Source organism: Mobula birostris, chromosome 2 (genome assembly GCF_030028105.1).
Source record: "Mobula birostris isolate sMobBir1 chromosome 2, sMobBir1.hap1, whole genome shotgun sequence".
Classification (NCBI taxonomy): domain Eukaryota; kingdom Metazoa; phylum Chordata; class Chondrichthyes; order Myliobatiformes; family Myliobatidae; genus Mobula; species Mobula birostris.
In genome coordinates, this window is record NC_092371.1 from 96737170 (window position 1) to 96752483 (window position 15314).

Genomic DNA, 15314 nt, shown 5'->3' on the forward strand with positions numbered 1-15314 from the left:
GGCGCTGTACTGGCCCTTGGCCATCACCAGCACAGCGAGGCTAAAGAAAGGAAGTGACACACCATATGCCCTGCCTCTTGCCTCATCAAACACTACCTACCCTGGGGGGGGGGGGGGGCTCCAGAAATCCTCCGGCGCCCCAGGCGGCAGCGTTGACTACTACCAGGACTTTTGGACTTTGTTATGGTTTCTGGGGCTGCCGAGGATGGCAGACCCCTCGGATGGGAGCAGTGTGATGCTCCAGGGTTGGGGGCGGGTGTTGCGTGTGATTGTCAGCCTGCCCCTGAATTTCTGATGATTTCTGTTTACTGTTCTTGTGTTAAAATGCTTTTGTGAGATTATGATGAGAAGTTCAAGTTCATTTTATTGTTACATTTTAGCTTGGGTTGTACAGTTATTCGCATGTGTGTTTGTGGGTCACCCTGACTGTAACTGGGGTGTGTAATAATCACCTGCCCTGTCTGTTTGTGACTGAGCAAGTTCTCTCCCTGGGTCATAGTGCCCGGTCTGTTTTTGTGTTTATCACAATAAAAAGTTGTTGAATTGTCTAAGCTGCTCTTGTCTGTTGTGGACCAAATGCTCGCCACAGTATTTTTAAGGCAAAACTTATGACCCATTTTAAAACACTTAAGTTCACGTCCAAGTTGTTGAACATGTGTTACATGCTCAAGGAGATCTGTTTTTTTGTGAGAATGATGTAATGGTCTTTTGGAGGTCACCTGATGTGATTTTCCCGCCGATGTGAGGTCACATGATGACATGTGCCCCGTGACTATATAAGGGTCGACCCAGGTGACGCAGTTAAGTTTCTTGAGTTTGTAGATTTCCGGGTAGAATGTGCTGTATCTCTGTTTCTGTTGTGTGTTTGTTTTTGTGATGCAGTTTCATTTTTAAAACGATTGTGCGTTCTGTTGAAAGATTCCATATTATTGGACTGGAAATTTGTGGCTGGATGTGCCAATTTACTCAATTCCAACAGTTGAAGGGAGAGTGAAGAATTTATCGAAGGATTGAGAGAAGTTGGCATCGTTTGGTGGTTTAATAAAGAATCGACCTTATTGAGTCTTCGTTGGAGGAGTACCTGCATTGAGATAACTCTTGCCAGAAAGAGCAAACAGTTCATGCAAAAAGGTTCTCTCTCTCTCTCTCTCTCTCTCTCTCTCTCTCTCTCTCGCTCTCTCTCGCTCTCTCTCGCTCTCTCTCGCTCTCTCTCTCTCTAAAAGAATTTAAGGTCAGTCGATTTAAACTGTTTATTTTCGGCATCGTGAATCCTGTGGACAGGACCAGCAGTAAAGGTGCGTCTGTGAAGAAATCCTTCTCCAGAGAAGTCTCTCCCAATTGAAAGTGTAAATCTGTTGGATTTTTAAAGTTATCGCTTTAAGAACTATATCTGACTATCGCTTTAAGAACTGTTTTTGCATTTAACGCTTTAAGAACCAGAGCCGAGTGGAGTTGGTGAACGGCTGCGTACCTGTTAACCTCCGGTTAAAGTTTTCGTTTGTTTTTTTTTTCCCTTATCGTTTATACGTGTTTAATAAATGCTTGGTTGTTTTTATATAACCTGTCTCGATTGATATTCATTGTTGCTGTTTACGTAACACATGTTATGATAAATTTTGCTGGATCTGTGATGAAAAGTTAGCTTGATATCTACTGTGAGAAGCACTTTATAGTTATAATTTACTATTGTAACAGCCTGTGATGCAGAAATGCAGGACCCCAATAACACCATAGTAATGACAGTTGAATGATTGCATTTTCTTTTTCCCTGCCACAAGTTGATAATGAATAGGTGCTGTCACTTGATATCCTTCAGTTTATGGAGCTTGATGGGATTGTGAAGCCATCTTTATGAGACTGAAAGTGTAACGAGGGAAATTTATATTTAATTTCAAATGCCATTGGGCACTTGTTGATAATGTACAATGTAATGAGTGGAGTGGAAACTGGCCTTTTTGTCACAGTCAAATTTGTTTTGATGTAGTGGAATAGGAGGAAGGCATAATACATCTTAAAAGCATTAATAAGAAATCGAGGTTGGGAAGGGAGTGTGAATTTGTTTGTGGCTGACTGTACATGATAATGTGTGTGAGAAATAATGGGAGATGTGAGAAAGGAGAATTTTGTGTTCTGCCTATTTTTTTCCTATTTTCTTCAATGATTCAATAGACTGGAATTTTTTTTTCTCTCAACAGTTTCCAGATGTTGCTGGATATGTGGGATTTGCAAACCTGCCCAACCAGGTCCACAGGAAGTCTGTGAAGAAAGGATTTGAATTCACACTGATGGTAGTTGGTGGGTTGTGCTGCTTATTTAGGCTCTCAATGGAAACAAATGTTCCTAAAGCTTGTTAACTAAATTTTGTCTGTGATTTCAAAAGTTTCACGATAGACTTTGAAAATTGAATTTATAAATGACCGAATTTTAGGAGAGGAGACTTGTTTTTGTTTTGTCTTTCCGGTTGTTTGCACCTGAAATGCTGGCCATTCTTAATCAAACTCACAGTAAGAAACCTGGCATTGTCCTCCCTGAATGGACGCAGTCTACAGCAAATGAAATGATTGTGTAACTTTTTCTTCAGATACGATAATTGGTTACAATTTTTTAAAGAATGTTATTTATAAATTCCATGACTTAATTGCTCTAAGTCATTGGTTATATAACTAGTTAATGTTATTAGATTGCTGAATGAATTGGAGAACTACAGTATGTTCTCAAAGATGTCATTAAAACTCACTTTTGCATCTAATATCAACTTCTCCCTAAGACTGGATGAATGATCTTTATAGTAGCCATTATTCTCGTTTGCTCCGAGTATCTAATGTTTACTTGGCCATTACTTGGTCTAAATACAAACTGAAAGCTACTTACTGTATATACCTTAGAATAATGGCCTAGTGTATGAAAACTGTTTGTATACCTTTGAACAATGGCCTAGTATATTTTGACAAATTTTCAAAATGGTCATGAGAATTATGTCATTTATTCCTGGCAGTGGTGTGTATAAATAAAGCCCATCTGTCAGGATGACATTTCCTGTCAATTAAAGTAAAATAAAACAAAATTGAATTATGGATATTGGTCCCTCCTAATCTGTTTTGTTTTGTTTCTTAGTTTGCCTTCATTTTGTACTTGATTCCCTTTACCATATATTTGATTACTCTTATGATTTCATTTTGCTCCATTCCTCCTTCCTTAGGTGAGTCTGGTCTTGGAAAGTCTACATTAATCAACAGCCTGTTCCTGACTGACCTCTACCCTGAACGCTATGTACCTGGGGCTGCAGGTGAATGAATTGCTGGAGGATTTCCAAAATATAAGATATTAGTAACAGAGACATGATATCACATTAATAATAATGATTACACTGTTTACCACAAAAGAACAGTGCTTCATTGCTGACTTGCTGAATTAGGTAGTGTAAACTGTGGTAAAAGTTCAGATGGCTTAAATAGTGTTCTGGAGCATCAATGGAAGAAATAGCTGTGCAATTTTTTTGTTCCTGATAATTATCATATGCTAGGTTTTGGAATGTGTTTATGTTTTAGTACAATTTTTAAACTTGATGTGCAGTCATAACTGATGCCCTCCTTGGCTGAGTAATCAGTGCACTCCCAATTTATGCTCAAACAAAAGGAGTAGTAGTTGAGTTATATTGGCAGCCTTTGAGCCTAATGAAATTACACCCAGTAACAGTTAATTGCTGCAGGGAAAGAAAAAGTGGACAGTGAGAGAGAAATAAAAATTAAAGCCTGCAGCTGCAGTATATTTAAACTGGTGTTTATAGTTTTTCTGAAATTGCCTTTCTTTGTTTGGGTTTCAAGGTCAAGGCTCATGAGCTGTCTGTCATGCTGAAATCCTCTTGTTGAGTGCAATGTAATAGCTATAGTACCGGTTATCAAAACTACATGTGTTTGGATTTAATGTTCTTTTTCCAAAATATCGTTGTTTTTCCTCAGATAATTTGATAGTATCCCACAGCAGAGGCGTAGCAAGGTGCTGTCAAGTTTAACCAAACATTTATGTTGGACTCCTTTATTTGTCTCTCTTTTAAATTCTACTACCCTCTTCCAAAAAGTAACACAGACCTCAAATAGATAGTGAATCATTAAAGTTATCTAAGAATAATGTGTGAGCAATCACAGAAAAATGGTTTCTTTGTACACAGATTGATGTACAATTCGGCCTTCATTCTGATAAGTTGTAGCCCTAAGCTTGTCTTATGGCTTCTTTCATGGTTGCCCATTTGTAAGCCTTTAAACAGTTGTATAAAAATACTTCCATGTTGAGAATTTTCATGCTTTTGGGAGCTTTGTAGTGAGAGGGATATGTCTTCACAGCAAATGGTAAATACAGCTGTTACAAGAGATAAAGTGTTCTCTCCCATTTCTCTTGTGAAGTTAACTGCAAGGTTGATGCTTTTCAGTAGGTAATAACCTTGGCCAACCAATACTTTTGCTGCACATTAACCCGAGGGCTTACCTGCAGTAGATGAGAAGCCATGCTTTTGGGCAGATTGTGAGAGAATGTAATTGACTCAGACAGTAGCCTTTAGGTGTTAATAATTCTGCTAGTTAAGAAAAAATATCAGAGTTTGAAAGCCTGCTGCTAGTGCCAAAAATATTTTCTTCAAGAATAGGAATAGTTGAAGTATAAAACAGAAATCTTCAAGAATTGATAAATGGGGCCAAAAATGTTGCTGGCTTCAAATAGGAAAAGAATTATATTTTAAAAATGGAAATTTTGACATTGGAATTATCTGATGGCTCCCAGAAACATGACTAGCAAAGTGTAGAATGACTGAATTTGCATGAGACTTTTGAACCTTAAATTTCATTGTGTAACGTCACAGAAGTTTCAAACAGAGCCTAAAGTAACATCAGCTACCTTCAAGGCTGTAATAATATTTGTTTCTTGACTGTACTTCGAATAGATTGTAAACAAATTGTTGTGTTACCTATTACCTTCACAGAAAAGATTGAAAGAACAGTACAAATTGAAGCCTCAACGGTGGAAATTGAGGAGCGAGGAGTCAAACTACGCCTGACAGTTGTAGACACCCCAGGATATGGTGATGCTATTAATAGTCAAGATTGGTAGGTTCCATATTTCTCATGTGAACAATTTATTTGCAGTTCCTCAAAGTAGAATGTTTCAGCCTATTGGTTTTAATTAGCTCTGGAGTTTGTGCCAGCTGCTGTGTATGGGAATTTCATCGTGGAATTCTTAACCAACACCTACATTGTGGCTTAATTAGATATTGCTGTGAATTAATTAGATAAGGATGCTGTTATTTCTGTTCAAATGTTTTTTTTGTTTGTTTTGAAACAAAGGGCACCATGAGAGTTAGATGTGGAACCCCTTAAGATTTGGTATTTTCTTAGTTAATAATAACATTTCCTGGAGGTTGATCTAAAATCAATGTTAAGTTGATGTAAAATGAACAAGAAAGTGGGGAAATAATGTTACAATTTCCTTTGTTATAGTTTATTTTAGTAATTTCCAAAACTAGGATAATGCCAATCACTGCAGAGGTAAAATTTAACTAAGGAAATTGGCGTCAGCCCAGAGAAAATGTATTTTTCTCTTTTGTGCAGCTTCCTTTAGGAAAATGAACTAAGTGCAACACTAACTATTGTTGCAATTGAATTGCTTGTAATCAGTGCATTTGCTCTTAAGGAGTTGTCTGTCAATGTTTAGCCTGTTTTCCTTTCAGTAGGTTTAGTCTGGATTTTCAGTTTGCTGTGTGCTAATTGGCAGCTTTATGGTTGCTAAAGAAATCCTACGGTAATTACAGAAATGTTTTGGGCATTTTTAAGATCTCCCTAATATTATTCCCTTGTGTTTTTTTAAAAAATCTTTCAAGAATAAAATAATGTTTTGCTGAATTTTGTTTGCATTATTTTTGTGTTCTCAATTGCTGGAACGCTGCATCTGGAAGTCCATTTGCAATTTTGAAAGTTTGGAAGTCATGACATTTGAGAACTGGGATTGTGGCTAGTTTTCAAAGTTCAAAGTATATTTGTTATCAAAGTACACATATGTCACCGCATACACCCTATCCTTGTTATATGCAGGGGATACGTTCCTCGAAGTTGACGCATAATGTAAAATCGCATAATGTGAATAATTATTTAAATAGAGAAAATAGGGATGCGTTCCAGAGGGCTTCCTAAAGATGTTTTATCTGTAATTTATTCACATTTTCATACCAATACGACACAAAAGCAGTACTACAAGACAACATTTGTATTATATTTCATCAATTTAAGGTAATATCCAATTTAATAAATTATAGAAAGTTAACATCTGAGGATGTACAGTACTCATCAACAGTGGCAGGTTTGTTCGCTCCAGGAGGTAAGTGATTGTTGTGGTGTCGGGCAGCTTTACATGATAAGGTGGATGGTTGTGGTTGTCAGGATCATATCAAGCACAGCAAGGGGTGAAGGAAAGACTCATAGAACTCTTAGAACTGCCGGCAGCAGAAGGTGTTACCGATTTGAATGAAGTGGTGAGGGTTGTTCGCTTGGTAGCATTTTGGTTTAAATTTGCTTGTAGGGAAGAAGGGTTGACGGCAGGGAACAACTAAAATGTGGACTCCGTTCTAAACGTGGGCCCATGCCCATCGCCATTTGTGCCAAGTGTTCTGACTTCCACCATTCCCTCACCGTTGGTAAACTCCTGGGATTTTCAAAATCATCTGTTGCTTGCAGTATCTGAGAGATAGTTTGCGGTAAAAAAAATACGTATGCCTTGAATGTGGATTACACCTTGGTTAAGTGGTTGAATCAGCGATGTTGTGTTAAGTGGCAGGAAACGCACTTTTATGTTAGGATGAATGCTGTCCAAATGCTTAGGATGGGCTGGTGCATTGTCAAGCAACAAAAGAACTTTAAAGGCAAGATTCTGTTCCCGGCAGTAGCGTCCCAGAGCTGTGTTACCTTCAGCTGATGCCGCGCTGTTTATAATTTCCAACTTTTTTTCAAGTGTTAAAGCGGTTCTCTGCTGCTCGGCTGACAGCCCAGGACATGACACCGGACGCTTAGAAGGCATAGTTAAATATTTCAAGCGCAAAATCACTGCACCATTAGGTAAAATCAACAGAAGTTTAAGATCACGCATCCACACCTTGCCAAAGCCAATGCGAGAGTGGCGGGAGAGAGATTGTGAGGCGCGCGCACCTGACTTGTATTGGCCGGAAGGCGGTGCTTCTCATCCCAACAGTGGGACTGTGAGGTGTGCGCACGTGACTTGTATTGGCGGAAAAGCAGTGCTCCCCACATAACTGTGAGTTTTGGACGCATACAACGAGAAGTTGGTAGAAATGGGTTCCTCCCATATCTGTGAATCCACATTGTCTGAAGACGCATTTAACGAGGATAGGATGTATAATGCTGAGATTCATCTTCCAACGGGTATTCACAATAAATACAAAGAAACATCATAGAATTAATGAAAAATCACACCAGCAAGAAGGACAAACAACCAATGTGCAAATGACAATTTGTGCAAATACAAAAAAAAAGTAATAAGTATTGATCATAAGGTGAGTCCGTGATAGTGTTGGGAACAATTCAGTGATGGCACAAGTGAAGTTGATTGAAATGATCCCCTCTGGTTCCAGAGCCTGATGGCGAATGGGTTATTAAAGTTTATTTATTATCAAAGTATGAATGCAGAATACAATTCTGAGATTCTTCTTCTCTATATAGTCACAAAGCCAAGAAAAAAGAATGGCAATGTGATCGTCAACCTCTAACCACCTCCCCCCCGCATAAAATGCAACAAGAATATCGGCCTCCAAATACCCCTCACCCTACGCCAAAAAATGAACAAAAACGCAACAAGAGCACCCCCTCCCTTCCCAAGCACCCTCTCTCTTCTCCCCCCTCCACCCCCCAAAAGAAGAGCAACAATAACCGGCTCCAACAGTTCCAGAAACACATTCAAGATGAAAAACAGACATAAAAGATGTGGAAAAAATAGTTTCGTAGTCTATCCAGAAGATGTCGACTGAGGGAGCATTGTACGCAGGTGCCATCTTGACCAGAAATAACCGTTCCCAAATCTGATGGTATGAGTCCTGAGGCTCCTGTACCACTCTCCTGATGGCATCAGTGAGAAGAGCGCATGGCTTGGGTGGTGGGTGTTCTTGATGGATGCTTCTTTCCTTCCTTTTCTCTATCATGGGGAGGATCTTACCCTCGATGAACAGGGCTGTATCCACTACTTTTTGTCAGCATTTCTGTTCAAGTTCATTGGTGTATCCATACTAGGCTATGATGCAACTAGTTAATATACTCTCCACCACAAATCTATAGAGGTTTGTCAAAGTTTTAGATGATATGTTGAATCTTCACAAACTTCTGAGGAAGTAGCGGCGTTGTATTTTCTTTCTAATGGCACTTGCGTATTGGACCCAGGATAGATCCTCTGAAATGATAACACCGAGGAATTTAATGTTGCTGACTGATTTCCCGATGAGGATGGGCTCATTTTGATTTCCCCCTCCTGAAGTCAGTAATCAGCTACTTGGTCTTGCTGACATTGAATGAGAGGTGGTTGTTGTGGCACCACTGAGCCACTCCTTTCAATATGCTGATTCACCGCCACCTTTGATTCAGCCAATAACAGTGGTGTAGTAATCAAACTTGAAAATGGCATTGGACTTGTGCTTAGCCTCACAGTCATAAGTGTGAAGCAAGAAGAGCGAGGGGTTAGGCACACAACTGTGGTGCGCCTGTGCTGATGGAGATTCTGCATTTTCACTGTCCAGATGTTCCAGGGTTGAGTGAAGAACCAATAAATTGGCATTTGCTGTTGACCTCTTGTGATGGTAGGGAAATTAGAGCAGATCAAAGTCGCCTCTCAGAAAGGAATTTATAAGTTTTATGACCAATCTCTCAAAGCGCTTCATCACAGTTGATGTAACTGCTACTGGACAATAGTCATTGAGGCAGGTTGCCACATTCTTCTTAGGCACCAGTATAGTTGAAGCCTGCTTAAGAAGGGAGAGGTTAATGATCTCAGGGAGTATGCCAGAAACAGTTCCTTAGTACTTGGCCAGGTTCTCCATCTGGGCCAGATGCTTTCTAGGGTTCACCCTCTTGAAGGATGCTCGCAAATTGGCGTCAGACTGAAATCACAGTGTCATCGGGGTTGTCGGCGTTCATGAAAATGCCTCTTTGTTTTAATGGTCAAAGTGAGCATAAAAAGTATTGAGCTCATCTGGGAGTGAAACAGTTTTTTATCACCTATGTTGCTTGGTATTTTAAAATCTGAAATTCGTAATGCAATAAATAAGATGAAGAAAAGAAAGGCAGCAGGTCCTGATGAATTAGTAATAGAACAAATTATTACCCTTGAAGATAATGGAATTGAAAAACTTACTGATTTAATCAATGACATTTATGAGACTGGAATAATACCAGAAGAGATGAAAAAATCAGTATTTATCACTCTTCCTAACAAAGTTGGAGCAATAGAATGTGAATTACATAGGACCATAAGTTTAATGAGTCATATCACCAAGATACTTCGAAGAATTTTGATGACAAGAGGTAAAAGTAAGATACAAGCTGAAATAGGCAAAGAACAATGCGGTTTTGTGAAAGACAAAGGAACAAGAAACGCAGTATTGATGTTAAGGATACTATCAGAACGAGCTATTCAACTGCAAAAAGATTTGTTTGTTTTATGGACTACACAAAAGCATTTGATGAAGTGAAGCACAATAAATTATTTGAAATATTACAGTAAACTCTAGATCTAGATTCGAAAGACCTCCGCCTAATCAGAAATCTGTACTGGGAACAAACTGCCACTGTAAGAATAGATGGAGAAGTGAGTGAGTTTATGGAAATCAAGAGAGGCATTAGACAAGGGTGTGTTGTCTCCCCTGATTTATTTAATGTGTACAGTGAACCAATAATACAAAAAAAAGGAGACATCTTGGGCATCAAAGTTGGCGGTGAAAACATCAATAATTTCAGATATGCAGATGACACTGTGTTAATTGCAAGTATGGAGGAAGACTAAAAAAATTAACTGATATAATTGTTGAAGAAAGTGCAAAAATGGGTCTATCAATTGCAAAAAGACAATGTATGGTGATATCTAAAAAGAAGGAGAATCCTTCTGCAGGCTGAGAATAAATAAAGAATCTGCAGGCTGAGAATAAATGGGGAAGACATAAAACAAGTAAAGAACTTTTGCTACTTAGGAAGCTGGGTGACATCAGATGGCAGGTGCAACTTGGACATCAAAAGAAGAATAGGGATGGCAAAAGACACCTTTACGAGAATGAAGAGTATACTGACCAATACTACACTAGGCATGACAACCCGCCTCAGAGTACTGAAATGTTATGTTTATCCAGTTATTTTATATGGTTCAGAATGTTGGACAATATCTAGTAACATGAGAAAACGAATTGTAGCAGCAGAGATGTGGTTTTTGAGGAGGATGCAAAGAATATCATGGACGAAACGAATATCTAGCGAGGATGTCATGAACAGAGCAAACACAAAAAGAGAAATAATGTATGAGATCATGAAAAGGCAATGTAACTTCATTGGACATGTGATTAGGAAAGAGGAGTTAGAATGCACGGTAATTATGGGAAAGATTGAAGGGAAGAAAGCAAGAGGAAGACAAAGACAAATGATGATGGAGACAACAGCCAGAGAACTGGAAATGAATACCAATGAATGGATCCACTTGACCTGAAACAGGAGTGTGTGGGCCATGGCAGTCAAAGCACAAACTGGGCATGGCACCTGATGAAGATGATGATGTTGCTTGGTTTCATTTTGTGGGAGGTGGTAGCATGCAAACAACTGCTACAGCTGTCAAGCATCCTTTAGTGATTCATGTTTGGTCTGGAATTGCGACTTCACGTGTGAGATGGTTTTCTCAAGATTGTACCTGGACCTCTTGTATTTTTCTTGGTCGCTAGACATGTATGCCACTGATCTGGCCTCAGTTGATTGCGGATTTTGTGGTTCATCCAGGGCTTCTGGTTGTTGAAGACTCTGAATGAGTTTGTGGTATGCAAGTTCCATGACAGACTTTATAAAATTCCTGACGACCATGATGTATTTGTTCAGGTCCTCGGAGTCCTTGTACACAGACAGTCCACCAACTTGATGCAATCCCACTGCACTCCTCTTTGCTGGAGCCTTGCTCTTTAGCCATTGCCTGTATGCAGTTGGGAGGACTGCCAGGTGATCAGATTTGCCTAAATGCAGTCGAGACATGGAATAATAGGCATTCTGAATCATAGTAGTGGAATTTTTTAGGACCCCTGGTGCTACAGGTTATACGTTGATGATAACTGGGCAGAGATTTCTTCAGGAAGCCTGACTGAAGTTCCTGACTATGATTTGAAAGGTGTTGGGGTAGGCTATTTCTTGTTTGCTGATGGTGCCACTCAGTACATCGAAGGTCTGTTTAATATCGCCTTTGCCAGTATGTAAACTGCAGTTAGGATTAGAAGAACTGTCTTGGTATGTAGAATGGTCGGCATTTATTTATTAGAATTTCCAAGTTGTGGTTACAAGAGTATGACAAGATCATTAAATCTGAGTTTACCATGAAACACAGACCCCCACTTTTTGCCTTCTCCAAATCAGCAGTCTGGTCCATTCTGTATTGGGAAGCCCTTGGGTTCTACTGACGTATCTGGCTTGTCCAGAGTGAGCCATGTCTCCATGAAACATAATGCAGCAATTCCTGATTTCCCAACGATAGAGCAATCTTGTCCTCAGATTCTCCATCTTGCCCTCCAGCGACTGTAGATTTGCTAACAAGGTACTGGGTAGAGAACTTTTATACCCCTTTGTATTAGTCTGGCTTGGAGCCCTCCCCACCTTCCTGTCTTTTGGTCAGTACCTTCATTTGCTTAAAGGTGCCGTACTTGAACGCTTAAGAGTTTAGTCAGCCAAGTCCTTTGGAAGTATGCAAAATCGCTAGCTCGTTAAGATGGCACTAATGTACATTACTGAAAGAGAAACTACAGGCTGCAGATTGCCATGATAGGACAGAAGAAGTATATTTAGAAGTTTTGGGTAAGTTGGCTGCAATATGTCAGTATTTCACCAGCGCCATCTCGCAAATTGATATTTCTTCAAATAAGAAGTTTGATTATTGAATGTGGGGGGAAAAGGTGACAGGTATATTGCAATAGCACCGACACCTTTTCTTTAATCTTTTAATTGCATAAGCCTGGATTGGCTTTGTAATTGGATGTCGATACTGTACTGCGCAAAAGTCTTAGGCACATGTGTATAGGTAGAGTGCCTCAGACTTTTGTACAGTACTGTATTTGTCAATGTGGAGTGGAGAACAAGTTTGTAAATCTAGCGGGAGCAAAGTGTGTAGGCAAAGGTGAGGGTGGAGAGGCGTCTGGTACAGGTGGTAGAGAAGGACTGTTGGAGCGGAGGCTGGTGTGGGTGCAGATGCACCCACACTGTAACACTGGGCAAGGACGTTTGATTCTAAACAATTGGTTTATTGATCATTACAGAATGTCTCTCTGGTGCTTCCCATTCCCTCTCCTCTTGCTTCCTTCTCCCTTCCCCCTTCCCCTTTACCAAGCCATGATTCCTGTCTTCATTCTCTCTCCTTTCGCTGTCTCGTTAATATTCAGCTTTGTCAATTTCTGTTTCTAAGTATTTGGCTAGTGAGCATTTGCATAAATAGCTAAAGTTATTAACTACTTTCCCTTCATCTTTCGTTACAAGGTTGCATGATCAAACCAGATTTGTTTCATACCTTTCTGATTGGTAGGAGCCGGTTAGCTACAGAACTCCCATTTCAAGGAGACAAATTATAGTCGCTTTCATTCTGCATTCAATTCAACAATTTTGGATTATGAACGTTTCCTGCATATTTATTTCAGACTTCTGGCATTTATAATATTATCCTTTACGATTTCAAATGATGATTCTGCTTTTCCCATTTGTCTCTCTCCCTTTAATTACTATGATGGCACGTTCTTTCTCCTTGCACTATCATTTCATTTTATATTAAATGTCTTTTGGCTTGTGCTCATTCATTTTCCCTTTTTTTTCTTTTATTTGCCTGTATTTAAAAACCTGCTTATCTCTAATAGTTCCTACTTTTGATGAAAGATTATTGACCTGAAACATAAACACTTTTTCTGTCACCACAGATGCTGTCTGCCCTGTGGAGGTCAGAATTTTCTGTTTTATATCAGATGTTCAGAGTTGCAGCAGCTGGAGTGCTTTCCTTTAGAATGAAAAATTAATTCCAGACTTAAATGTATTCAAAATGCCCTTTTATTTATCTCTCCATAGAATGGCTCAGGTGCTGCACATTCTGTGGATGAATGTGATCAGCAATTTTCACACAGCAGTTAATCCTGTTTTGGTGATGTTGGCAGAGGATAATATGTTAGCCATGGTACTTGATCTGGATATTTAGGACCTTGGCTTGGTGTATAATCTCTGTATTTTAAACTCCCTTAAGAGCAATCAAGTGCCAGTTTGAATTATTTGATTTAAAATGTACAGTATTGTGCTTTGGTTACAAATTCGATTGCAAATGTAGAATAGTACAGCACAGTACAGGCCCTTCGGCCCACAATGTTGAGCTGACCCTCAAGCCCTGCCTCCCATACAAGCCCCCAACTTAAATTCCTCCATATACTTGTCCAGTAGTCTCTTAAACTTCGCTAGTGTATCTGCCTCCACCACTGACTCAGGCAGTGCATTCCACGCACCAACCACTCTCCGAGTAAAAAAACCTTCCTCTAATATCCTCCTTGAACTTCCCACCCCTTACCTTAAAGCCATGTCCTTTTGTATTGAGCAGTGGTGCCCAGGGGAAGAGGCGCTGGCTATCCACTCTATATCTATTCCTCTTATTATCTTGTATACCTCTATCATGTCTCCTCTCATCCTGCTCCTCTCCAAAGAGTAAAGCCCTAGCTTCCTTAGTCTCTGATCATAATGCATACTCTCTAAACCAGGCAGCATCCTGGTAAATCTCCTCTGTACTCTTTCCAATGCTTCCATATCCTTCCTATAGTGAGGCGACCAGAAATGGATACAGAACTCCAAGTGTGGCCTAACCAGAGTTTTATAGAGCTGCATCATTACATCGCGACTCTTAAACTCTATCCCTCGACTTATGAAAGCTAACACCCCATAAGCTTTCTTAACTACCCTATCCACCTGTGAGGCAACTTTCAGGGATCTGTGGACATGTACTCCCAGATCCCTGTGCTCCTCCACACTTTCAAGTATCCTGCCATTTACTTCGTACTCTGCCTTAGAGTTTGTCCTTCCAAAGTGTACCACCTCCAGGCTGAACTCCATCTGCCACTTCTCAGCCCACTTCTGCATCCTATCAATGTCTCTCTGCAATCTTCGACAATCCTCTACACTACCTACAACAGCACCAACCTTTGTGTCATCTGCAAACTTGCCAACCCACCCTTCTACCCCCACATCCAGGTCGTTAATAAAAATCACGAAAAGTAGAGGTCCCAGAACAGATCCTTGTAGGACACCACTAGTCACAATCCTCCAATCTGAATGTACTCCCTCCACCACGACCCTCTGCCTTCTGCAGGCAAGCAATTCTGAATCCACCTGGCCAAACTTCCCTGGATCCCATGCCTTCTGACTTTCTGAATAAGCCTACCTTGTGGAACCTTGTCAAATGTCTTACTAACATCCATATAGATCACAACCACTGCACTACCCTCATCTATATGCCTGATCACCTCCTCAAAGAACTCTATCAGGCTTGTTAGACACGACCTGCTCTTCACAAAGCCATGCTGACTGTCCCTGATCAGACCATGATTCTCTAAATGCCCATAGATCCTATCTCTAAGAATCTTTTCCAACAGCTTTCCCACCACAGATGTAAGGCTCACTGGTCTATAATTACCCGGACTATCCCTACTACCTTTTTTGAACAAGGGGACACCATCCGCCTCCCTCCAATCCTCTGGTACCTTCCCCGTGGACAACGAGGACATAAAGATCCTAGCCAGAGGCTCAGCGATCTGTTCCCTTGCCTCATGGAGCAGCCTGGGGAATATTCTGTCAGGGCCCGGGGACTTATCCGTCCTAACGTATTTTAATAACTCTAACACCTTCTCTCCCTTAATATCTACATGCTCCAGAACATCAACCTCACTCATATTGTCCACCCCATCATCAAGTTCCCTCTCATTGTTGAGTACCGAAGAGAAGTATTCACTGAGGACCTCGCTCACTTCCACAGCCTCCAGGCACATCTTCCCACCTTTATCTCTAATCGGTCCTACCTTCACT

At 40.2% G+C, this 15314-nt stretch overlaps 1 protein-coding gene across 7 annotated transcripts in view; it reads left to right on the forward strand.

Annotated features, from left to right (window-relative positions):
- Positions 1-15314, forward strand: part of LOC140188835 (septin-2) — a 200429-nt gene that overhangs the window by 40565 nt on the left and 144550 nt on the right. For all 7 annotated transcript variants that reach the window (XM_072245497.1, XM_072245489.1, XM_072245521.1 and 4 more), the window contains 3 exons: positions 2196-2295; positions 3200-3286; positions 4973-5096. In XM_072245497.1, the coding sequence (XP_072101598.1) occupies positions 2196-2295; positions 3200-3286; positions 4973-5096 (311 nt within the window). The remainder of the gene's footprint in view (positions 1-2195; positions 2296-3199; positions 3287-4972; positions 5097-15314) is intronic.